At 40.6% G+C, this 26754-nt stretch overlaps 1 protein-coding gene and 1 long non-coding RNA gene across 14 annotated transcripts in view; one reads left to right on the top strand and one right to left on the bottom strand.

The window, feature by feature from the left end:
* arvcfb (ARVCF delta catenin family member b) overlaps window positions 1-26754 on the top strand; it is a 255585-nt gene that overhangs the window by 185207 nt on the left and 43624 nt on the right. For 10 of the 13 annotated variants that reach the window (XM_005472989.4, XM_025896846.1, XM_005472984.4 and 7 more), the window contains 5 exons: window positions 6659-6842; window positions 20489-20606; window positions 20740-20911; window positions 22166-22183; window positions 23908-23979. In XM_005472989.4, coding sequence (XP_005473046.1) covers window positions 6659-6842; window positions 20489-20606; window positions 20740-20911; window positions 22166-22183; window positions 23908-23979 — 564 coding nt within the window. The remainder of the gene's footprint in view (window positions 1-6658; window positions 6843-20488; window positions 20607-20739; window positions 20912-22165; window positions 22184-23907; window positions 23980-26754) is intronic. The other 3 variants (XM_005472985.4, XM_019365892.1, XM_025896848.1) reach the window with 2 other exon arrangements.
* On the bottom strand, window positions 19873-26400 carry LOC102080924 (uncharacterized). Its single transcript, XR_269627.4, has 3 exons — window positions 26175-26400; window positions 24384-24444; window positions 19873-20577 (listed from the first exon to the last, which is right to left on the bottom strand). It is a non-coding gene; the product is annotated as an uncharacterized LOC102080924 (long non-coding RNA).

Here is a 26754-nt window from a genome sequence, read left to right as displayed (position 1 = left end):
GATCACTGAAAGGTAATGATTACTGTAGCTACCTGCAACCACAGAGACAACCAGGGTATGCATTATTAAAGATACACTTTTATTATAGTCTTCTTCCTGTCACTAAATGTAATATATTCATGTAATTCATGTAAATCAAAGTGTTAGCAATAAGTTTTCATTAAGTATGGGATCAGACAGCATTGTTTCAGCTCATCTGGATGCCAGCTGATGGTCAACTAGAAAGTCCCATACAGGTGGTGTCCACAGGTGCCGTCACACATGCAAACTGATTTGCAACCCAGCTTTACACCAGCTTCTCCTTTTTATGCTGCAATTTGTTACTGGAGCTGTTTTGTTTTGTTGTGGGATCTTGCTGCTGTAAATCACTGCAGATATTGTGTGTGTCTGTGCGTGCTTACTGTAGCGGAGATTTTTCTTATTCTGTGGACATTCACAGAAGAACGAGTCCACTTTTTGAGGTCTCCCTTTTCTCTTTCTCTTCTCCTGCCTCTAGCACGCCCAATCTCTTTCTCCCTTCTTCTGAACCATGCCTCCGTCCTTCTTTACCACTCAGAGTGTGATGGATGGCATGAGAGGTGAGGAGGAGAAGTAGAGGAGGAGAACGGTAATGGGCAGAACTAAGTTAATAGCTGTGCTTGAAGAGCAACATGCCTGCCAGTGGTGCCTGGAAAATTTAATTAGCCCAGCCACAGCTCGAGTCCCTTACCCGGTCCTACTCTTAGTTCCTCCAGCCGTCATATCCAGGTATCACAGAGAGATGCAAAATAAAGGGAGTATAAGAGCCGGCAGTTGGTTAATATGTAGTTCACAGTCTGTTGGTTATATCAGGAAAAAATGATGAATCCAAACTGCCTGTTAGCAACAGTATATGATGGAAGAGGCAGGTTATAATGTGCATGTTAAGCTTTCCTTTTGGCTAGATTGCATTTAAACAAAGTCATCAGTGGGTTATGAGAAAACTCAATCACAGTAAAAGATTGTTGCTGCATATATATCAGATAACAAGGTTTTTCTTTCTTACACCATTTCCTGTTTATGCAAACTGAAGCACGGTTGCCTTTGGAGGGTTTTTTTAATAGCTGAATAAGTTCTGTTTACAGGAATATATTCCAGTAGGTTTTACAGGTTATTTAGCATATTCATTTTATTACACGCAACTTTTGAGAAACTTATTTTCTGGACCAACTCAACTAGACTGCTCCAGAACTTTTTCTCGGCAAATAAACAACATTAATAATAAACCAGAAAGAAAAGTTAAGGCCTGATCATCAAAGTGAGGGATTTCTTTGCATTTTTAAAAAGCACACACGCACCAATAAATCCCAACACTGATCTTCTTAAGGCGCTTTTTTTTTAATGTGAGGAATAAGACACTACAAGATTAAAAAACAAACAGAACAGACAACTAACCCTGGTCATAGGTGGTGTGTATTAAAATAGTATGAATGAACACACAGCGCAAGTTAATTATGAGACATCATGCAGTTCAATTATGCTTCACTTTAATTAACTCTAAATGTGATCTGTGTCGTGTCAGTAAAACTTGCAGTGTTCTCATATTTTTATTACTGAGCTTTATTCAGAGTATTAATTAAAGTAGGCACTTGCATTCATTCAACTCTGTTTGTTTTCAGTTATGTTGCCGCCTAGATTTGCTCTTCTCACTTTTTTTAAATTTCTTTTGGAAGTTTTTTTGTGTTTTTATTACTTTAATATGAGTATTTATTCATCAGGGAATGGTGCAGCGGATTGGCTGATTAGATATTTGTGTTAACGAGCAGTTGAACATTTATATCCAATGAAGTGGATGGTGAATTTGAATCACCCTATTAATAAGCATACATACTTTCACATGTGAGAGATGGAAAATTTGATCAAATTAACAACGACTACAACGAAACACATTTGCTTTGATTATTGTTTATTTTTTAACCCATATTTTACTTTTTAGATTTGTTTATATAAACTGTAGTGACCTCAATGCCTCATACTTTCCTTTGTTTGTGTCCTATTATAAGACTTTAATAAGAGTTTGCTTAACTTCCAGAGACAGATGAGAGTCAGTTTATATTTGTGTTCATGCAAAGTTCAGGCAGAAGTTAGACAAAAAAACTCAAACTTGTGCACTTTTCGGGGTTTGGATCACCTGGACAGTTTGGCTTAGATCAATGCAAATTGACTGCAGCTCTAAAGTGGCTCCGTATCGTGCGCCAATACAGTAATTAACCGAAACTCTTGGCTCAGCAGTGCATTTTTGACAGCTGACGTTTCTATCCAAACTAAGTGCAGCGTTCTTCATTTCTAGCTGTAAAGAGAAGTCTGGTTACAGTGTATATTGTTCCTGTTGCCTGTTAAATTTAGGTGTGAATGGCATCAAATAACCAGCACACACAGATGAGTATTTATGAGTGAACCCGATCTTTTTGGCATGACAATTGCATGGTGTCTGCCTCCGGCTTGCAAGACAGTGGTACATCCCTAACATGCCCACCTTTGACAAGCTGACATAGGACAGCAAATGGACTAAAGCTGATACAGTTGTTGGCCTGAAACACTGGCGGGATGCTGGATGGAGACGGTCACTTCCACAGCACTCTGTCATCTTAAATAACATTCTGTCAGTGGGCTGTATGCCTGTCGTACTTGATGGATCACAGCCACGGCAAAGACATGCCTTTCCCCTCCCCTCTGGCATATGTGATCTGTGCAGAGCTGACTGATTCCACCGGCCTGAGCAGTGTTTCAGCTGGAGCACTGAAGGTGACGGTGAACTACCGAAGGAGCGAAAGAAAGTTTGCATGGTGAACAAGAATCCGGCAACTGTGAAGCACAGACAAGTCTTCCAACATCCTGGGTACGACAGATCAGGGATGCCTGTATGCTGTATGCTTTATACACACAAATACACTTCCAGCCAAGTTGAAAAATGGACTGCAATCTAGAAACAAGTATGCATTGTTGAAATTAGGGGCATTATGCACCATTAATCTTATAGCAGGGAATACACATCGGGCTTAGATGCTGGAATCGTAGAAATGAATGAACAAGACTTTGTCTGAGGATTATTAAAGTGCCGTCTGTTTCTTCCTCCTCTATGGCATGCTGCAAAAGTCATAAATTAGTACCACTTATTTCTGTTAGGACACCGACAGCACAGTGAGAAGTTTTCTTTGCCTTTCTTAAGATCCCATCGCTCATTGTGAGTTGATTGCATGTTGCATTTTGCTTGTCACGAGTAAAGCTGATGCTAATGACACAACAGTGGCAGTAATCAAGCTGTCAGGCTGGCAGGCATGAATGTTAGCTAGCTGTCATCATACCAAAGTACACACACCACAAGTGCACGTTTGTCTTTTAATTGGATTCATGCCTGGATGCGGAGATTTCCTCTCAGATGCTCGAATGTGTTTGTTTGGGAAAAGTGACAGAATTGACCCTGTGGGGAAAAATAAAAAGCAGATGAGATGGAAATGCTACCCTGTTGGGTAGTGCTAAATTCTGTGAGTGTCGTCTGCGCCAGTATCTGTTTCACACTCACATAGTGCCACGGGATACTCTGTGACTTCATAACGAGGACAAAATTCAGATAAAATGATAAATGATTTTCCACCGACTGTGACATCTGTCTCTGCTGATGCTAACACACCTGCGGCTGCGAGCACTGCACTATTTATTTTTTTTTTTCCGATCACAGCTTCAGTTTTGCTGATGGAGGAACATCCATATGCTAAAATATAATCTCAGCTTGTTTTGCACCAAGTTAAACGTACCATGAAAGTGCTTGTTTAAAAAAAAAATCAATATTGAATTTGTAGAGGTATGAAATTTACAGTAAACACCTGAAGCACAAAATTAAACAGCTTTTCTTTCTACAATGTAATTACCTGAGCGTTGGTGATTTAATGCTCAACGGGATATTTTTCCCTGAATTTAGCCTGTAAGGCTGAGTTTACTCTCAGGACGTGACCTGCTCCCGACAAGCTGTGAGTCAGGTGGAGTGTTTTAGGTAGAGTCATGGCTGATCGTACGATACGCACCAGCCCAGAAAAGAAATAATCACGATATCCCTTGTGTGGAGCCACACCCCAGCTTGCACATCTAATAGCATCTCAGCCTGGTGGGCTCTGACGCACAGGAAGTCTAGTCTAGTCACCAACTGAAAAAACAGAGCGAGTGGATCTCCTGTGTTTCCACTTCAGCGCCACTGTCACAGACATGTTAGCATCAGCAAAAATGTATGCTACATTCAGGGGAGGTTTATTTAGAAACTGTGAGACACCAAAAATTCAACTGACTTTAAACTCGACACTGCACTTCCTCTCCAGCAATCCAGCTGCAGACACACCCGCGCACACGCACAGGGATTCCTTAACTCGTTAGTGCGTGATGGCAAAGCAGAGCGGAAAAAGGTCATGAACTAAATTAAGATTTACTATTTTGTAAGAGCGCCGCGTAAGTGTTTTAGTTACATTATGTTTTTTTAACATTTCAAAGGAAACAGTCAAACAAGGCATAACCACATCAGAGGGACTGGAATTATTTTTAGCCCAGATCTGTCTGCCGAGACAGAGTGGAGAGCATGATTTAACAGAGGAAATATTGACCGTCTGGAAAATGTACAGAAACCATTTTAAAGAAGTGTGCCAGGAAGTATGACGGCTTCACTGCTCCGCTAATGGCCTGTTTATGGGACGAGAGCGAGTCACACGCTCTGGGCGCATGTGAATACAGAACTATATGAATGCGTTTATACGTGCAAAAGCTGCGAGTCTCTGAGCACTTTGGCATGTGCCAGTGTGTACATATTTGCTTAATCTTAATCTTAGCCCCCAGCTGTTAGTCCTGTGGACCAGATTGGAGTGGGAGGGTGGGGTGGGGACGCTCGCAAGGAAGGCGATGATATTGTATGAAATAAAAAAGGACAGGTGCCTGCTACGTTTTTTTTTTCTTTCTAAAAAACGATAGAAAGTTTCTTTCTGTGGTTCAGCTGGTAAATTTGGCTCATCCGTCAGCACAGTCGGCACTTATCCAGCAGCAGTGTCTGCATTCATGGAGGCATGCTAGATGCTGTGGATTTCACTTGACTTTAAAAATAAAATACAAAACTAAGGTGGGACTTAGACACTGTAAACAGCGTCGTTACCTATTGCTGTGAAGCTACAGGTAATGATGATAAACCTCCATACATTCCTTTAGAAAACATACTAAAAAGGCTCATTATCTTTAAATATCGATTTTTGCCGGGATGCCTCCCTTCCACCGTGACCCGGAAGTGAATAAGCATTGTACTTGTACGTTCACAAGTACAATGCAAAAGCAAGTTGCTAAGAGCTTTTCCAGCATGCATGGATTAAGTTGCTGCTGCATAGGCACAGGGTTTTAGGACCGAATTGTGAAAGAGGAAAATAAAGGGTGTTATAAGTGATGAGAAGCAGAAACGGAGACCTGAGGGCTGGATTAATGAAAACAACAACTCAGGAACGTGTCCAAGATGGACTTGAGAGAGGTTTTGGGGGTTTTTTGTTTTGTTTTTTTGCTTTTAAAATGTTTTCCTCTCCTCAAACTGGCTGCCTCGCTTCACAGCTTCCATGTGTCTGAGTGAAAAACCCATCTGATGCTTGATGCTTTAACACGGCATTTTATTTTTCTGTGGGTTTGGCTGTCTGGCTGTGCTCCCAAAAATTCCCCTCCTCTTTTCTTTGTGTGCCTGCCTCTGTTTTGTGAAGCCCTGGGATGCACATACCCAGCTCAATTTAGTTTACTTTTTTTTTTCTTTTGCTGAAGTATAAAATCGGCTGGCTGTTAGAGAGATTTGCAGCCACCTAGAAAATGCTCTTTCTCCTGCTTGGATTTCTTGGGAAAGATAACGGAGGACAGGGATGATTGAAACACGGTGTGCATGTGTGTGCTGTTGGATAGAAAAGCCGAAGTAGATCATTTATCCTGATCCAATACACACACAATATCTGCAGGACATGAGATCCGAGCGGCACGTTACGTGCAACAGCTGAGAAATAAGATGATGTACCGTAAGAACGCTGTGAACCTAATATTGCTGTTGAAATATGAGGATATTATAGAAATATCACTGTGATATGGCTGCTGTAAACTTTGTATTTATTACAGCAAAGTAGCAGTCAGCTATGTTCTCATGGAAGAATAATAAAAGTATTACAGTCGGGGGGTTTTATACAGTGCATTATGGTCAGTTGGTATCATGCCTGGATAATGAACACCCAGTCTTCTATTATTTTTCTAAAACATATTTTTTTGCCAAACTAAATGTGTTTCTGATTGCAGTCTTAAAGCCTGGACAGTAGACTTCTTTGTTTTTCTGTTATACAGCTGTTATTAAATCGCATCACTTTCAGTTTGTGTGCACAGTTTCTCTGTTCTGTTCTTTTTTTTGCCTGTTTTACCACATCGTTCCTGTCATGCTTCACCTTCTTTCATTCTCTTGTGTTTAAATTGTCAGCTACACCACCCTCACACCATCTCTTTTTAAAATGTTCTCTCTCTTTGCAGATATATGTGTACATATACGCCTCCTCTGTATATCCTCTCTTTTTCGTCTCATAATCCTCTTTTTTAACCAACTTATTGCTATCCTCTTAATGCGTCTCTGTATTTTCCTCCCATCTGTGCTCCCCTGCAGGAACCCTGTGGAATCTGTCATCCTATGAACCCCTGAAGATGGTGATCATCAACCACGGCCTGCAAACCCTGACCAACGAGGTGATAATCCCCCACTCGGGTTGGGAGCATGAGCCCAACGAGGACTCAAAGCCGCGTGATGCAGAGTGGACCACCGTGTTCAAAAACACCTCCGGCTGTCTCAGGTAGGATCCGCCCTGGACTGGCTCCAACTAAATTATGAAGATAGTTCTATTACAGTTTTATCCACCCGTTAAACATAGTTTCTGTGCTAACTAATAGATTTCCGAGAGGAAAAGTTCAGAAATCAGATTAATCAAACGGCTGCATTTCCATCAAAATAAATGTTATTAGTCATTTCAACATGACTCAAGCATTAATATTTATAAATGTCTTAACATTCAACAAGAAACAGATGGAGGCTAAATGTGTGCACAGGATAAAAAAATGATCCAAAATTATTCCAAACATATCAGAAGTGTCTGTTTCACTGTTTCTGACCTGGAACAATGTGTCAGTTGAATTCTTGGTTTTTCAGCTGAAAAATAATTGACAAATATTTTGATAAACTGTGAGTCACCGGTTATTTGCCATGCAGAAATACCTGCCATATCTGCTTTTCGCAGTTTTCCAAATACATGGACTTGATGCCTTCTTTCGCCACATGTGGTAGTAATCTGTATTGGCTTTAAGACTCATGATTGGACAGGACAAGGAATGTGAAGATTTTACCGTGGGGCTCCGGGAAAGTGAAATCACTTGGTGATATTTTAAAGTGATATTGATTACCTGTATAAGTAATTAGCCAATCCTTTACTTTGACTCCTATCTAGTTTGTAAGGGAAAAAAAACAAATCTGCAAATAAAGAAAAAGTGCAGCTTATACTCCCAGAGTGTCTTGAAAGACAAGAAGTTTTTGCAAGGATACCAGTTTGCAAAGATACCAGTTGGAGAGGTGGACAGGTGTGATGTATATAAAACTGCTTGATGACCTGTGACAGGGTCAAATAACCTCCTAGAAGAATTTATGATAGAGCAGATGCTGTGGCTCCTGTGCATGCCTGCCTGTGTCTTATACATGTGAAGTATGTTGGTGTCTGCAGTGGGGCTGCTTGGTGACTTTGGTCTGTGGCTTTAGGAAAACATTAGGCTATTTTTGACACAGTGCAAACTTCTAACTTTACATTTGTTCACACAGTGCGTTCACACTTTTTGTATTTTGGGAAATAGTGCTCTGTTGTCCTCGTTTTCTGTGCTTGTCCCTTATTATTTTAATATTAGCCAGGTGACTGACCACCCCAGCTAATAAGTTTGAAGCTAACGCTAAACTTAACAGGTTAAGTTTAAATAATCAAACAAATGAAGTTAATCTTAAAGTGATGAAGGCTGAGTGAAGGTAAATTTAGCTCACAGTGCAAAGTGTTGCTGCTGACAGTTGAATGTTTCTTGTAGAGTACTCCTTTATAATGGTTAGAAAAATACACCATTCAGAAGTTAGCATTAAGTTACAATAAAAATATTACTTTTGAATGAATGTTAAGCTTTTATCCATAACCTGGAGTTATTGCCGTCTCTGGAAACGGTTCTTAGATCAAGTATTTTGATTCACACAGCTATCCTCTTGACCCTTTCTGTGCCCATTTGTTTAAAAAGTTAAGTTTCACTTCTAAACTTCCCACATACAGATACTCTTAAGGCCTTGATGGTCTTTGTTGCAAAAGTTGCAAGCTTACTGGATGTCTTAAACCAATGGGTCGCTTCATTTTGACCTAACAGAGTTGACAAATGGCAAATTCGAGGGGCTTTGAATAACAGGCTCATACAGCTCTGTTTTTGTTAGCGGCAAAGTAATTTTGCAGCGGCCTTGGTTAATGAGTGCACTTTGTTAACACAAATTTATACTCGAGTATTATACAATATATCACTTTACGATACATACTGAGGTACATACAAGTACTGAGGTAGAGGCCAACTAGTAAAAAACAACAAAACAAAGTAACAATACCAAGTACTGCAGTTAAGGATTCACAGTTGAAACTGCTTTGATGCCATGTCCATGCCTCTGTTTGTCTTGAATTGACCGCATTACTGTTCTTCCTCTTTCCCTCGCAGTATCTCTGTGGGTGCTCACAGTTGCTCGCAGTGGGTGCTGCTGACTCCTGAGCACCCACAGAAACATTGTCACTTATTTTAAAGTAGCTAAGAAACACAGGTTTCTCTCACTGACATATATTTCTGCTTACTTTGTTACATGATGGCACAAAGGTAGAACAGTAATTTTCCCAGTACTGCTCTATGAGATAAATGCTAAATAATTAAATAGGTGTGTATGTTGTGTGCTTTAGTGGTAACAAAGAGAAAGAATTAGGGCTTCTTCTATTCTCAGGTACTAATTGTAGCTTTAAATAATATGCTAATTATTATTCATATTCAACCAAACAAAGAAAAAAACACTGAGTACTGCTATTTTTTAAGATTCGTGACTTTAAATTCATCTTTGGTTATTAGAGTGCTGATTAGACACAACAGAACATTTGTCAATTTGGGTGTTTTAGTGTTAACGTTTTATTGATGAAATCATTCATGGATTAATTGCAGAGAACAAAAAGGAAACATTTGCTGTTCTACATCACATTTTTTCCAAAAATTCAGTGCAAAAACATTAACTATATTATTTTTTTTTTTTTACCGTTTTTTTTTAAGGAAACGTGAGCCTGGGACTGCATGACTGGTCAGCATCTCTTAAGCTCAGTGACACTTTGCGTAGTTTGTTAAAGCTGTAGAAAAGCTGAAGTGTAAAGATGTTGTTGTGCTGTTTATTCCAGCTGCTCAGAGGTACTAATTTTCAAAGTAACTCATGGATGTGGGTAAAATAGCCTAAAAATCATATCACAGTGTTGTAAAGACTTATATACTTTATTGGCTTGCAGGCAGCAGCATTTGTTAGTGTGAATATAATGTGATGTATGAATCTATTTAAACAGTGACACAGCATTCTATAAAAGGACAGAGCCACGTCAAATATAAGAACAAAACTAGCCTAGGTAGTGTTTTCCCTGGAAACGTTAAGTAAAAGTATAACAGAACCGCTAAACACTTAAGTTAACCTTGTAACGCTTAAGGAGCTGTACAGTAATGATACAGAATAAAGCTGAAAAATATCTTCTGACCTCTTTCTATCAGGATTCAAGCTTTTAACCACTTGCTTAAAACCTTTCCCTTTCCCATCTCCATCTACTCTTCTAGTCAAACCACTTCCATACTTTTGTAGTGGCCTGTAGGTGCTAAATTGTCATTGGAGGCTGACATGCGGCTCTCTCTAGCGCAATATTTCAGTCTACTGTAGTTTATCGTTTACCAGGCCTGCTGCACTAATCATGCTGAAGGTTATGAAAACTTAAAGTTGAATGTATATTTTACCCTTCGCACTATGTCATAAAGCAAGGCAACTCAAAATAGATTGTTTTACAAATTAATTTATCTCCACATGAGCTTCAAAGGTGTTGGCTCGTGGTTTTATACAGTGAGTGCTAATTTCTTGTTGTTAATCACTTGCAGGTGTATCCTTAGACTGCTAAGCTTCGGCTTGATGTGTCATTTCAAATTTATTGCTGGTGTGATTTTTTTTTTTTTTTCTTGCCTTTTCAGGCCCAACAGGCATAATTTGGAAAAAAAAAAAATCTGAATCTGTATTGATTTGTTAGCCTGACATGTGTGCATAGGCAAAGTACATAATGTGCCACTCTGTCTCTAACAGGTAAATTAAAGGCAGTTTGAGCATCAGGAATAAAAGAATCCTTCAAAACTTCTCTTCATCTTTCTTAAATCCTGTCCTCAGCTGAGGAGGACAGCATGAGTGCAACAGTTCCTGTTATTAACTTCCAAGTAGTTTCCCCTCTCTTTGTTTCTCCTCTCTTACCTTGGCCACTCATTTTGGCTTCGGCTCAGAGTGACAGACTGTAGTAAAGTGTGAAAAACAGTGAATGTGTGTGTGGGTAATCGCGCCTCGTGCCTGGCTGTGCCGTTTCTTCCTGGGCCAGCCAAGCCTGTCTAGACTGTAGTCCAGAATTCCTCCCGCAGTAGATGCTGCGGCTTGCTGGTCGACATCCAGAACGATATAACATCCAAGTCCAGCACAGACCAAAAACACCAGAATGTATTTCACATGTTAGTTGGCTTCCTTCTAGTTTTCCCAGACAGAAAGTGTTGAAACTTGCTTGTAATTTTAGAACATTTTCTGCTGAGTTGAAGAACAGCATTAATGAACCTGGAGGGAATAAATGAAAGCTCTGATGAAGCTGAGGAAAGTCAAAGACGAGTCATAGAATATTTCATGGAGGCCACAGTGGACCTGCTGCTCTTACTTCTTTCATTGTCTCTGATATTCCCTCTTTGTGTTGTTTCTATGTAATGTGCATTACACACCACTGTATCTGCACCGTATCAACCTTGATATCATCATTTCTGTCACATATCACAATATCTCGCCGCCGCTCTCGCTCCTTTGACCCTCGATGCAGGCCAAGCTGACAAGAATGTGTCTCCATGGCAACTGTTACTAAGCCCACAGTTGCTTAGACGCAGGGTTTGTGCACCGGGGAGAAGTGCTGATGCCAGGGAGAATCTGTTTACTCACGCCAACAGAGCTTACACCTCAATAAAAACTGGAATAGTTTTATTATAGCGGCCTGCCTCCGCTGTCGATAGGAGCCTGCTTATTTACAGCGTTTACGCTGTGGGCTTGGTGAAAAGGAAACAGAGGGTGCGTGTATGTGTGTGTTGTTGTAAGTGGTGTTGAGAGTGTGTGTGTGTGTGTGTGTGTGTGTGGAGTTACACAATAAGACTAAGGCTCGAAAACAAGACCTAGTTTTGAATTGGAAATATTTCCAGTAAAAGAACAGGAATGCAAGTGTTTGTGATTCTAGCTTTTAATTAATGCAATTTTGAGCCAATACTGGACCCCCCAGTATGCTTGCATGCATGCTGTTTAAAAAATGCCAGATAAGAGCTGGAGTATTGCTGCTTGTTCAAAACAGACCAACGATTGAGTATATACAACGAATGATTGTTATTTTTGTGAAAAGCTAAAAACTGAATCCTGGCGAGCGTAGCTGCATTGTGGAATTGCGGCTTGGAAGAGTCTGCTGGAGCTGATGGTGGATGCTTGAGATTCCACTTCAGCATGTTTCAGAAGCTTTCCAGAAGTGGCTCTCCACTAGGTTTGGCTAAAACAACACACCGACAGAAGTGAAGGCAAGCTGCAGAGGGTTAATGAGCAAGTCAGAGATAGGCAGGGAATGGCGTATCCACTCAGTTTTAATAATAAAACAAAAATATTTCACATCAGGAAGAATCGATTAGAGGTTTAAATAGTAGAAATGGTGTAACTTCCTATTGTTTAGTCCAATTCAATTCAATTCAATTTTATTTATATAGCGCCAAATCACAACAAAAGTCGCCTCAAGGCGCTTTATATTGTACAGTAGATAGCACAATAATAAATACAGAGAAAAACCCAACAATCATATGACCCCCTATGAGCAAGCACTTTGGCGACAGTGGGAAGGAAAAACTCCCTTTTAACAGGAAGAAACCTCCGGCAGAACCAGGCTCAGGGAGGGGCGGGGCCATCTGCTGCGACCGGTTGGGGTGAAAGAAGGAAAACAGGATAAAGACATGCTGTGGAAGAGAGACAGAGATTAATAACAGATATGATTCGATGCAGAGAGGTCTATTAGCACATAGTGAGTGAGAAAGGTGACTGGAAGGGAAAAACTCAATGCATCATGGGAATCCCCGGCAGCCTACGTCTATTGCAGCATAACTAAGGGAGGATTCAGGGTCACCTGGTCCAGCCCTAACTATATGCTTTAGCAAAAAGGAAAGTTTTAAGCCTAATCTTGAAAGTAGAGATAGTGTCTGTCTCCCAAATCCAAACTGGAAGTTGGTTCCACAGAAGAGGGGCCTGAAAACTGAAGGCTCTGCCTCCCATTCTACTTTTAAATACTCTAGGAACAACAAGTAGGCCTGCAGTGCAAGAGCGAAGTGCTCTAATAGGGTGATATGGTACTACAAGGTCATTAAGATAAGATGGGGCCTGATTATTTAAGACCTTGTATGTGAGGAGCAGGATTTTGAATTCAATTCTGGATTTAACAGGAAGCCAATGAAGGGAAGCCAAAACAGGAGAAACATGCTCTCTCTTTCTAGTCCCTGTCAGTACCCTTGCTGCAGCATTTTGGATTAGCTGAAGGCTTTTCAGCGAGTTTTTAGGACATCCTGATAATAAAGAATTACAGTAGTCCAGCCTGGAAGTAATAAATGCATGAACTAGTTTTTCAGCATCACTCTGAGACAGGATATTTCTAATTTTAGAGATGTTGCGCAAATGGAAGAAAGCAGTCTTACATATTTGTTTAATATGTGCGTTGAAGGACATGTCCTGGTCAAAAATGACTCCAAGGTTCCTCACAGCATTACTGGAGGCCAAGGTAATGCCATCCAGAGTAAGAATCTGCTTAGATACCATATTTCTAAGATTTTCAGGGCCGAGTACAATAACCTCAGTTTTATCTGAATTAAGAAGCAGAAAGTTAGCGGCCATCCAGGTCTTTATGTCTTTAAGACATTCCTGCAGTTTAACTAATTGGTCTGTGATACCTGGCTTCATGGATAGATAGAGCTGCGTGTCATCTGCATAGCAGTGAAAATTTATGCTATGTCTTCTAATGATGCTGCCTAAGGGAAGCATGTATAATGTAAATAGAATTGGTCCTAGCACTGAACCCTGTGGAACTCCATAATTGACCTTAGTGTGTGAAGAGGACTCTCCATTTACATGTACAAATTGGAGTCTATTAGATAGATATGATACAAACCACTGCAGTGCAGTACCTGTAATACCTACAGCATGTTCTAATCGCTCTAATAGGATATTATGGTCAACAGTATCAAACGCAGCACTGAGGTCTAGCAGGACAAGCACAGAGATGAGTCCACTGTCAGAGGCCATAAGAAGATCATTTGTAACCTTCACTAAAGCTGTTTCTGTGCTGTGATGAGCTCTGAAACCTGACTGAAACTCTTCAAATAAGCCATTCCTCTGCAGATGATCAGTTAGCTGTTTGACAACTACTCTTTCAAGGATTTTTGATATGAAAGGAAGGTTGGAGATTGGCCTGTAATTAGCTAAGACAGCTGGGTCTAGAGATGGCTTTTTAAGTAAAGGTTTAACTACAGCCAGCTTGAAGGCCTGTGGTACATAGCCGATTATTAGAGATAGGTTGATCATATTTAAGATTGAAGCATTAATTAATGGCAGGACTTCTTTGAGCAGTTTTGTAGGAATGGGGTCTAAAAGACACGTTGATGGTTTGGAGGAATTAATTATTGAAGTTAACTCAGAAAGATCAATTGGAGAAAAAGAGTCTAACTTAACATTGATGGTACTAAAAGTAGCTGTAGATAATGTTACATCTGTGGGATGATTATTGGTAATTTTTTCTCTAATGATAAAAATTTTATTTGTGAAGAAGTTCATGAAGTCATTACTAGTTAACGTTAAAGGGATTGTTGGCTCAGTAGAGCTCTGACTTTTTGTCAGCCTGGCTACAGTGCTGAAGAGAAACCTGGGGTTGTTCTTATTTTCTTCAATCAGTGACGAATAGTAAGATGTTCTGGCTTTGCGGAGGGCTTTCTTATAAAGCAGCAAACTATTTCTCCAGGCTAAATGATGATCCTCTAAATTTGTGACACGCCATTTCCTCTCCAGCTTACGAGTTATCTGCTTTAGGCTACGTGTTTGAGAATTATACCACGGAGTCAGGGACTTTGGATTTGAGGCCTTAGTTTTCACAGGAGCTACAGTATCCAGAGTCGTACGTAGTGAGGAGGTAAAATTATTAACAAGTCTCATCATGTGGATGATTACATAGCTTACAGAAAATCTAGGAAACCTATAAATGGGATAAAATTAGCACTTCCACATTAACATTTCCGCTAATGACAAGATAAAATTCAGAAATACAAAGGATGCCAATTTAATAATTTATTAACACAAATAAGAAAATTGTTTCAAGATTATATTTAAATATCCAGTCAGTGGAAAAAACATGCAAGAAATAAATCGAAATATAAGTATGAGAAAGAGTCTGAGGTTTCCATTTCAGAGGATGATTGGCAGACTGTGTCTGATGCAGTTGACCTCCACCAGCTCAGGTGCTTGGAGAGGATTCTGCTGGCAGAACCTATAAAGATATTTTATAACCCCCATGTTAAAGTATGCACAGACAGGTGAAACGACTGGTTTGTGTTGGCAGAAGCGTGGAGAACAGCTGGCAGACCGCTATCATATATTTTGGAGTTGCACAGTCATTTTGCCCTGCTGGCGGGAGAAAATAAGGGCGCTACCAACTAAGAATAACTTGGTTGCAAAAGAGAGTAATATCCAAGAAAATGGAGGGAATTACTTCTTCGTGATCCATTATGATCCATTCTAAAAATTTGGAAAAAGAATTGATGCATTATGGTGTTTTTTTGTATCTACAATGATTCTCTACATGTATGACAAACTGATCCTGTGTTTATGAACTTTATTCCATTTGGGAAAAAGAGACCCACAAAAGTTCTGCATTTAAAATGCTCTGGTACAAAACCACGTTTACACAAGGTTATACAATGTTCACCAACTATAAGAAATAAAAGCCTTTGATCTGCTTATCTGAACTTAGTGATCACCTTGATCCTGTGATAAAACATTTCTACCCTATATATAGAGCACAACTGGTCTTTGAATGGTATGAATCAAAAGCATTGGCCTTTGCAGGATTCTTAACCCAACACAATAGATTTTGGAACGGCAAGTTAGATAGCACTCTAAATCGCTGTCGCCAAGACAAAAATCGAGGAAATATCCGATCTTCCAGGAGAGTTTCAAACAATCAATGTCAAAGCATATTGAAGCTGTTCTGGCAGCATGTGGTGACTGCCTCAAAGGGTCTGATTTTGTTACTTAACATTTTATTGTTGATGATACATGAATGTTGTTTTTAAAAGAATGCAAAAGTAGCCATATTTTTCTGCAACTTGGACCCGGCTCATGTGATTGCTATATTCCATGGCAACAGAAAAGAAGTCAGCATTCTGGAAAGTCCTGCTTTGCTGAATGTCAGCTGAAGCAGTGCGACGAATAAGTCAGTCACTGCATTACAATCTACCCTCCCGTCCTAAATAATTTTGAAAAAATGACGAGATTGGTTGATGGAGTGTGTTTTTGGCACCTTAAATCTGCTTAAAAATATAGACAAATTTTGCTTACAGACTCAGGCATTATGACAAGAATCTCAACAAGGATTAGATAAGAAGCTCAATCCATACACTGAATCAGAAATACGATCAGCACTGATAAACCTGACAGATACCAGAGCTGAGGATACACATATGGTCCCAAATGCTTCTGCTGACCTTGCAGGGCGATAGCAAAGGTCAGCCAAGTCTTCATCCATCTCCATCAGTGCTGCTCCACTCTTTTCCTGCTCTATTGTCCTCCGATGACCACATGACTCTTAAGCGACCTTCACACCCACAATTCATCTGATAAAGCAGACACACAATATACACACTGACGGGCTGATGGAGTCTGTGCTGACTGAAGACAGACAGACCGCTCGTTCTCTCGGTTTCTAACGGTAAAATATCACACGCCGAGGTCTAGAAAAAAAAATACATTTTCTGAATTCTGAAATTCTCAGATAATTCGAGTACACAGGCCGTACGATGAGCTAAAAACTTTTAAGAATGAAGCGTTCTAATAAGGGCACTGACCCATTGTGGTGTCCCTTTTATTTTTGCTATCAGAAACAAGGGCAGAACCACTGCACGCTCAGAAGCAACAGTGTCCTAAAAACATGTTTTTCTGCTTAATAATGGAAGACCTTGTGTTTTTGAGGAACTACATATTTTCAGTTACTGCACTTGATCAACAAAAAGAAAAGAAAATGGTCTTGTTTTTTCATCTTTAGTATTATTTTACTCTGGTATTTTTTTACTGCATTCTACAGTATCACCGTCCAAACACGACAATAAACTCAGATTTGGTTAGTTTGTCAGAAAAGGAAAGGAAAGAAAAAGGCTTTGGCATAGTGAGTGCCTATAAATCTGAGCGTGTTGACATTTAAACACACTGCTCAAAAAAATAAAGCAATACTTTTTAATCAGAGTACAGCATCAAGTCAGTGAAACCTGTGGGATATCGATGTGGTCGGTTAAATAGTGGGGTTGTTAATTACTTTCAGCTGCTTTGGTGTTAATGAAATTAACAACAGGTCCGCTAGACGGGCAACAATGAGACAACCCCCAAAACAGGAATGGTTTTCCAGGTGGAGTTCACTGATATTTTCCACTCTTCATCTGTCCTGATTGTTTGTTCACTAGTTTTGAATTTTTCTTGTGGCAGTGTCACTACTGGCAACATGAGGTGATACCTGGACCATGCAGAGGTTGCACAGGTAGTCCAACTTCTGCAGGATGGCACAACAATGAATGCCATTGCCAGAAGGTTTGTTGTGTCTTCCGGCACTTTTTCGGGACCCTCGAGTGTATGCCAGGAGACTGGCAGCAGAGCTGGACAGGGCCGTAGAAGGTCCTCAACCCATCAGCAGGACAGGTATCTGCTCCTTTGTGCGAGGAGGAACAGGATGAGCACTACCAGAACTACAAAATAACCTGACTAGATGATATGACCAGGAACATGTCTGACATAGTCAGGTCGTAGAAACCACTGAGACCATTTTTAGTTGCTGCGATGAAATTTCAACAAAATAAACTCGTCTGCCACATAATTTTTTTTTAAAAAAAGGTGTCTTTGAATTCAGCCCTCTGTAGGTTGGTAATTTTCATTTCCATCAAACAGCGGTTTTGTTCCTAACACATTACCCAGTCTAGATATTCAGCATGATCTTTTCCCATAGAGATCTCATGTGTTTATAAAGTGTTGCTTGAATTTATTTGAGCTGTGTATACAAGTAACGGTTATATTACACTGGATGGAAATCATTTAGTTTCTTAGGAGGTTCTCACCACTGCTGGTGTCCTGTCCATTCCAAGACTGCAACATTCCAAGAGAATGTTGTAACATGCTGGGGTTTCTTTGGAAGTGGGTTCAGTTTTCTCTAACAGTAACAAATGATTAAAAACACCCACGATGTGACAGCTGTTCCCTCTAGTTCCTCTATTACAGAACAATGGTACAAAAGGATTGAGAATGGGAACGGATGAGGGAGGTAAAGTTAGAAGAAGGGATTAGTGGCAGAAAAACAAAGCCTAGTACACTATATCTAAAGTTATGCATTTGAATTCATCCAGTAGTTGCAGACCATCAGTCTGCACTAAAGTCATAAAATGACCAACTAACCAGCTGTTGGCTTGGGTAAAAACCCAATAAAATTATATGTTCGCTGCCACATTGCTATTAGGATTGGTAGAATGATGTCTGATGCCTGAATTTTACTGCAGCTGCATTATGTTCCAACTCCATCTGATACCACCAGATATGCTGTTGTACATATCCAAAGTATCCTCATGCATCAAGCGTCTATGATGCTGAAGGTCAATTTTTCACAGAAGCCACATCAAAGAGAATAAAACGAATAAGAAGGACAGGAAGTTGAAGGAAATGATCGATAACAGACCAGGCTAAATCCGGGTGTGATGTGACTCTTTGTGCAGGATGGAGAGGCAGCGTCACAGATCCACACCAGGCGTATTCATGGATACAGGTGCTAGTTGTTAAAGCAATGCATGTCAGTTTTCCAGATATACAGATATGAGTGAGTAAATGTCACAGCAAGCAAAGTTATGAGTAATGCCAACAGCAGGCAGTCAAACCTGGCCTAACATATTTCTTTGGTTCCCACATAAAAAGAAAGTTCTGGTAAAGCAGTAACAGTTTGTAAAAGGCAGGACAGCTCGATAATCACTAGTACATATAGACCATAAATAGTACACCGCCACATGACCTGTCCATAAAGAGACAACAGCAGCTTTCTTCACTGTCTCTACTGACAGATGTACCATCTATAAACCTCCAACAGGACAACTGTTCCCTCAAAGACTGCTGGAAATGAAACAGCTGACAATAAATCCTCGTGTCTGTCTGCCCCCAAATTCACTTCTGTCAAATAAATCCAAGGTGAGCGCGCCACTAGATTTGTGTACGGGGGAAATGACACCTCTTTTTTAATACCTGAAGACGAATGGGGTTAAGTAGAGATTGTTGATCCTTTCTGCACTGTCTCCAAACAGAGATTAGTTAACAGTTTGTACACTGCAGGGTGATTCAGTAGACAAATGGTCGCTCTACCTAAATAGACACATCAAAAACATGCCTGGGATTAAAGTGCATGGATGTATGGTCTTTGTACATGTGTGTGTGAATGTGTACTAATTGTGCACATCAACACGGAAGTGTTTACACCTGTTTTCACTTGTAAATTAATAATTTTTGAGCAGAGAAGCATCTCCTGATGCTGTTTTTTTTATGCTCCGTTCAAAGAAAGACCCAAACTCAGGACGCCTGCAAACTAAAGCCAATCTTTATTTAAAATATGCTTGTTGCAGCACATTGCAGAGACTGATGGAAGAAACAGGAATAAAATAAGGCAAGGAGGAGTCTGGGAGCACAGACAAAGAACATAACTGCCAGCTAAGGGGAGCACTAGACTACACGGAGACCTGAGTTCACTAAATTCATTGAACGCAGGTAAATGATTAACAAAACGTAAGAGAAAAAAAAGCAGAAATCCCAAATCGCTCCACTGTGTTTGGAGTTTAAAATGAACCATCCAGCACCGTAGCAGCTGCAGACCTCATACATGTTTCAGTCCCCACGGCACTAAAAAGAGGCGCAGTTCTGCTTACCTCGGCAATGCTGCCACTCTTCCAAAGGCCTAACTGGGGGTCAGCTAATGGGATTATGTGAGTTGGAAGCCCTCATAAATGAAGTCCCCGGTGAGGAGCGGGGGGAGTCCCTGCTATCCCTTAACCCTCTTTAAAGCCTTTCCCTTTCACAGTCAGACAGGCACACGAAGACTGCACCAGCTCTGCTGCCGCGCTTATAGGAGCTGAGCTCAAGGCGCCGGGTGATGTAATAGGGTCGGCATCCACCCCCCCCCCCACCCCCCCCACCCCCACCCCCCCTTTGTACCCCCCAAAAAAGAAATTTATATTCATAATTTTTTTTTAAAATTATTCCTAAAGCTGTCTAGCTTTATTGCATTGTACTTCTGAGGCAGACAGAGAGGATGGAGGCCGTGGGTCACATGGAAACTCTAAAAATCACACGGCTGGGGAAGACTGATATGGGTTTACATGGCACTTTTATTGAACAGTAAGACATCTGGCTGTAATTGTCATCCTCTCTGTATGCTTGTTATATTACACTTCTTTAGGACTATTAAAAACACTTTCACTGCCTTCAGTGCTTTTCCTCTTCCTTTTCCTAATTTTTGTGAAACTATAAATAGTAGTTATAGGAGTACTGTTTATAATTAGAGCAGGCTCTGTGGATAATTGTACTGTGATTTAGTATCCTTACTGCTTTATTGGTATTTCACTCTGGATGCCAGCCAGAGTCAATGAGATGGGATTCTGGAGACTGTAGTGTCATATTTTGAAATGCATAATTTTATAATTACTTTTAGCACAAACTATTGACTTGTGATTATTCCAATTAAAAAAAACCCTATTGGTCAAATTTTCATTCAGTTCCTCGGGCAAATCTTCGTCTATGCACGCACGCTTCTTAAGCTTGATGTGTGTGACTTTGTTTCTGTAGAAATGTGAGCTCAGACGGGGCAGAGGCTCGGCGCAGACTGAGGGAATGTGAGGGATTGGTGGACGCTCTGCTGCACGCTCTTCAGTCAGCTGTAGGGAAGAAGGACATGGACAACAAGGTGAGACAACATCCGGGTCATCCACTGTCATGCATACAGAATGAGCTCAATCTAATAGCAGGTTGTTGCTGTAGTGTTCTTATGAATTTATGCTGATAATGTAGCTGATAATTTTCCTGTCGTTTTTTCACAGTCTGTGGAGAATTGTGTTTGTATTATGAGGAATCTGTCCTATCATGTACACAAAGAGGTGCCGGGGGCCGAAAAGTACCAGGACCCGTCGGTGCTACAAGCTCCTGGTTCAGCGGGACCACAAAGGAAGAAGAAAGATGATGCTGGCTGCTTCGGAGGCAAGAAGGCCAAAGGTGAGAGGGAGGATGAACAGAGGAGATGGAAACACTATAACCAAACAGTCACAGCTATCCAGTTAGTAGAAGATACAGATGCGTGGATGATGTAACTCTCAATAGAAATGTGTGAAAGTAAAGGAGTCACTCACAGCGACACAACGGCTCTTATTGCACGTGTTGCTTCAGAGGTCTTAATCAGTGTTCTCCTGTGACTGTTATCTAAATGATGCCGTTATCGCCCAGCTGTACAACGATAATGGCCGCCATTAATCAGTCAGCCAATGAGATGTGACTACCAGCCAGTGACCCCTGACTTCTAACGGGTCTTTGGAGAACCACATTAGTTCAGGGTTCAGGACAACACAATGCTTAACGTGTACAGAGATTTATAAAGAAGCCAGTTAACAGCTCAGATGCTTTCCGACATGTAAACACACGTGCAAAGTGAATAATGCGACGCGTTTAACTGCTGTACAGCCTGAAGGTATGCTCAGGAACTAAAAACACAAAATGCAGCTATAAAAGATGGCGCAGGTCGTAATTAAGCAACACTGTTGGCAATATGCTTGGGAATTTGCTACCTTAAGTAGGCTAAGTTTGGCCTCTTCTTCTGTTTAGTGTTGCATTTAAAATATGACATGATAATCAAGACGCACTCGTGCTTTGTTTTGGCTAATAGACAGCCTGATTGTTGGCTCTTACTTCAATCTCTTTGAGTACTTTTCTCCCCCTCCCACGCAGTGATTTTAATTTACCACTGCAAATGCTGCTGCAGTCTCTGCTGTTTTATGTGTATTTCACCTGCCTTCTTAAAGCTGATGCTTAATGTTTTTTAAAGTCTTTCCCTTTTCCTTTTTTTTAATTCTTTTCTCTTTCTTGCTTGCTAACTTATCTAAAAACCCCTTTCTCATTTTTCTTTATATTTGACACTTTTCTCTGTCTTTTACTGCCCTCCGCACACCTTAAAATCTATCCCACTGGGTCCCAGAGACCATCTATGAACTGCTAATGGCTTACTATCTATACAAAGCACCCTTTCCTTTCTTTTTAGTCTTTCTCTCTTTATTTAGCCTTTTTTTCAGTTTTCTTTACTCTTTCACCTTTCCTATTCAGTAACAGGTGACTCCTTTTTCTGATAAAAACTGTTCTCATGTATTACACAGCCTCGTGACACAGACACACACAGCACACTCCTATTTCACCATGCCTCTTCTCTCTTCTCCCTGCTTTGTTTTTTGGCATTGCTGCTGCTTCCTTGGCTAACTATAGAGGAATGGTTTAATCAAGGTGAGTGCCCCCCTCTTCAACCTTTCTCATTTTAGCTCTCTCCTCATCTCCATCCTCTCCCTGTCTTCCCCCACCTCTTCTTCCTCCTCCTCCTCCTCCACCTCCTCGTTCTTTCCCCCTGGCTGTAGAATATAGTTAGAAGTAGTTTTGGGTGTCCTCCAGAAACCTGAGAAAGTTCCAAGGACTTAAGAAAATCGGGGGTTTCATTCATTCCACACACATTCCCTTACCATTCCTACCGACCGTAGCTCTGAGCATTATAGACTTCCACCTGTCCCAGACTCCTCAGTTTGTTAGAATTAGTTGGTTGGGGTTTTTTTGTCAGTCCTCTAAGATAGGTGAAAGGTAAAACGAGTGCTAAAACCGGTAAGTCAACAACAAATCTGTCTTTGTAGTGTTCTTAAGTAGAGCTTGACTAATCCAGCGAATCAGAGATGCTGTAATGGAAATTTAAAACACACATCTATCCCCAAATTGAACTTTGTTGTGAATTCTTTTAGACTCCAGATAAAATGAATCCTGACAGCTATGAAGAACACCGCTAACAGTATCCAACTGGAACTCTTCACCCCTTTCTAGTACACTTAAGCATAAATGTCAAGCTCTGCTGCACTCAGTTTCTTTATGCATTTGTTTGATTGTATGTGAATTGAAACTTCTGAGGATGTCAATAGTTAAAGCTGAAACATACTTTATTAAAGCTGTCTGGATCGTGCGCTACAGTTTTCTATTATTTGGAACATTTAAATGTGCAAAAAATATAGAGGTAAATGATTCTTTATGGATTTGAATGTTTGGGCTTTTTGGGTGTTGCAGACTTCTTTTTTTTGATGCTTTCAGACAGCAGTGCTGGTTCTTTGTTTGCTGTGGTGGCAGCGAGGGAAAATTCTGACACCATGGCTACTAGCTCCCCATCTTACCAGCAGCTTGTATCGCAACACTAAAGCCTCATTCAGACATGCATTTCTGTGAATCTGACGCCTGACTTCATGTCATTTTTTTATACAAATCGAGCATTTTCACTGTTTACAATCCTGCAGAGAGATCTCTCTCTTAGCCTGTGTGCAAGGAGCAGGCGAAGCTCACACACAGATCCCATGACAACTGCATTTACATTTCACTGGAGTCAAGGCTGGCAAAGCTTTTTCCATGTGTAGTAAAAGTCATGTGACCTTTCACGCTTGGATGAAGCCATGATGTCACTTTTTCTTGTTTAGCCAATGAAATAAAAGCCATCTTTGCCTGAACAACAGCATAAAGTCAGTTTAACAGAAAGATGACGTGTGAAACACTTTAAAAAAGCTGAGCATTTATGGCCAAGCTTGAAATATAGAAATAAAATATTCCATTGACTTACATTTAGAATATTTTTTATAAACTTTTCTCTAAATAAATCATATATAACTGTTTGGAGGAGACAACAAACACTAACTTTATTTGTTCAAAATAAAATCCTCTATCCTTCAACCTGGATTTAGACAACTGAAGTAAATAAGCTTGTTTCCTGAAGGGAAGTGGTAGTTTAGCCTGCAGGGAGTGTTTGTACATATCTTGTTGCTACATCTCTGTACTGTGTGTACATTTAAACAGTTGTGCTTTATTTGTTGTTTGAGATGCATTTTCTACCCCTCCAGTCCAAAAATTTTGACATCATCCTCAGCATCACCCTGGCGTCTCTTTTGAATATCCAGTTCTCTAACACTCGTTTCCTTCCTCTCCTCCAGGCAGAAAAAACGGTGAGAATGACAAAAGCTACGACACGTTGGATCTGCCTAAGCGCACAGAGCCGTCAAAAGGTAGGCCTTTGTGAGCAAAACATTTTAACGCTACATCTATACAGAACATCTCATCTAGTGAGTGAAAGTGGTTGAGTTGGGTGGGGGCAGGTCATTTCTGTGGTGGTCAACAAGAGTGTGGGAGGCCTTTGACTGAGAAAGAGGCTCTCGGCTAGCTGGCTGTTGAGCTAGCTTTGTTTGATGGTTTTGTGCCTCCAGTGGGACGGTTGATTGTTTGCAGCTTGTGAGAGCATCAATTCTGTAAGCCCTTTTTTTTGTTAAATGCTGTGACAATGCACTGAGGCACAACAGGCAATAAACAGCCTCTGACTGTATACTGAGCTCTACCGAGTTTGCAGCTGAAAATCATCTATTGTTAAATATGTTGCATTGCTCTGTGCTCGAAGTTATTTCTGACAGTGCACCTTAGGAGTGGATGGACAGCGTCTTCTTTCACATCATGTTTGTTCAGTATTGCAGCTGAACCTGAAACAATAATTAACAGTTAATTGCTATTAATTCCGCTTGATTAATTAAGAAAATAACAGATTAAGTACCACCACTGAGTACCACCTCAGTGTGGGTGCTGTTGTTATAGCAACGTGGCTCAAGTCTCATGATGTCATTTGTGTGTGACACAACATGAGGTGATGGTAAGCCGATGGATGCACCTTGTTGTTGGACCACAGTGCAGGTTTGTGTCTAACCGTTTCATTTGTTGCCGGGTTGCAAAAATGGTGGGTTAGATTCTTGTGAAGGTGTCACTCATGACTCATCCATTGGAGTCACACCTTGGCCAATCAGTGGAAGACAGTCTGTCGACATCATATTTTGAGCTCAACTGAGCAAACTTAGGATACTAAAAAAGTACCTGGTACCTAGGAACCAATGTCGATGAGTACCTCACAGAAATGGCGCTTTACTGATCATCTGGCAACCACCGGTCATGAAGGATTAATGTGTATTCCCTATCCAGTTGTAGGTGGTGGCAGTTGCTCTGAAACTGATTGCTAAAGCATCAGTCAACAAGCCTACAGACCAGACAGTGATCCCCTGGCAACTGCTGGTTGCATTCCAGGACTGGTTGGCAAGTGGTTTCTGAAGGTTGCTGGAAGTCTCTTGTGTGAAACTGGGGTTCAGGAAGTCACCGACCAGTCTCTAGTCTTGTGTGACTGAGGTCTAAAGCTCACAAATTTAAACAGTAAACACAGGTGTAGCAGCTCTTCCAGGTAATTTGATTAAAAAAATGTCTTTGCTCTGACCTGTAACTTCCCAGAGTTTCTTCTGGTTCTGGTTTAAAAACAACAAAAACAGTGGGACTTAAGTCCTCTAGAACGTTTCAGTTTTTAAACATTTTTTTTTAAAGCTTTTGTTGTTTGTGCCAACAAGATATAATGACTTAATTAGCAGCTGCTGAGGTGCTGACCATCTCCCTGCAATGTTAATCATGTTAATCATTCATGATAAGCCACATTGTTTACAGTAAACTTTCTGCTAATACAGTTGCCAAGTATTTACACAGTGGAAAAGTAACAAGCTGGCATATCAAAGCTTCCTGATTTAGGTTGAGTACATTCAAAAGATTAGGAAAGTCGACCCTACCCTTACCCAAAGGATTTCTTTTCACATAATAACTAGAAGCCACATTGTGTCCACCCTGGACTATTGTAGAAAATGTTTGTCAGCAACACACAAAGCTTGCGTATGAGATGTCTTTAGCTGTTACCTGAGAACTTGAATCAGTGTGGTTACTGGGAAAACATGGTTGAGGCCTTAATTTCAGTCTGCGAATTCACAAACTGATTATTATTTATTGATCACAGTCAAATATTAAAAGACTCTTATTCTCTCTTCTCTGTCGTCTAATGCATTGTACAAGCAGACATGATGTTAGGTAACATTACAGGGGGCGTCATTCCCAGATTTGGCACGTGGTTCATGCAGTAGATTGTGACTGTGTGTGTGTGTGTGTGCAGGCATAGCCTCTTTGCTGTTGGTATTTGGCACTAACAGGCAGTTGACTGTCATAAAAGCAAATTAGCCTGCAGTACAAACCTCATCGAGTTAGGAAAAAGATGTATATTTGCTCATGTGTATGTCAGTACAGTACATTACTCTGCGGTAAAGTGTCCGTGGTGTCTGTGGAATTCGCCTGCCCTTGTTAAACACCCCTATGTGGCATTAACACATCAGCACCTTCATTACCAGCCACTCACCTTACTGCAGGAACCTTTGGAGCAACCAGGATCTAAAATGAAGTTTGTGGAAATTGATTTATTCCCTTGAAAGTCACCGCTCTGCAGCTGTACTTTGTCAGAGTTCAGCAGCTTTGGGGGTGGGGCTTGCTGTGCTGATTGGTTGAGTAGTCTAATTGCAACATTTCACCCAGTCTATCTCTGCCATCTCACAGACAATTCTGGTAAAAAGCTTGCAAAAATTCACCACGGCTGTGTGCATCTTTGGTAAGTTTCCTCTGCCAAAGTGGTTGTATCCTCCAGAGTGCCATCTCGCTGCTCAGATTCACCTGTCACAACATCGGCAGATTACTTTGTCTAATGTACTCCGATGCTTGAACAGTGAAAATGCAGACAACCATTGTTCTCAAGGCACCTTTTAGTTACATTAAAAAGTTTTTGTAAGTAGAAGCTTTGGGTACTTTGGATGGAAATGTGGCTAATGTCTAGTGGCAGGCACTCAAAGTCCATATCACTTCCTGATTGACTGTTAATTAGCCACATTAACACGTCAAAGTGGGCCCTCGTTAAACTAGATCACAATTAATTGCTGTGCTTTTCC

This window comes from Oreochromis niloticus, linkage group LG12 (genome assembly GCF_001858045.2).
Source record: "Oreochromis niloticus isolate F11D_XX linkage group LG12, O_niloticus_UMD_NMBU, whole genome shotgun sequence".
In the NCBI taxonomy this organism is placed as follows: Eukaryota; Metazoa; Chordata; class Actinopteri; order Cichliformes; family Cichlidae; genus Oreochromis; species Oreochromis niloticus.
Note: the sequence above shows the minus strand (reverse complement) of the source record. Positions and strands in the feature narration are given on the sequence as shown.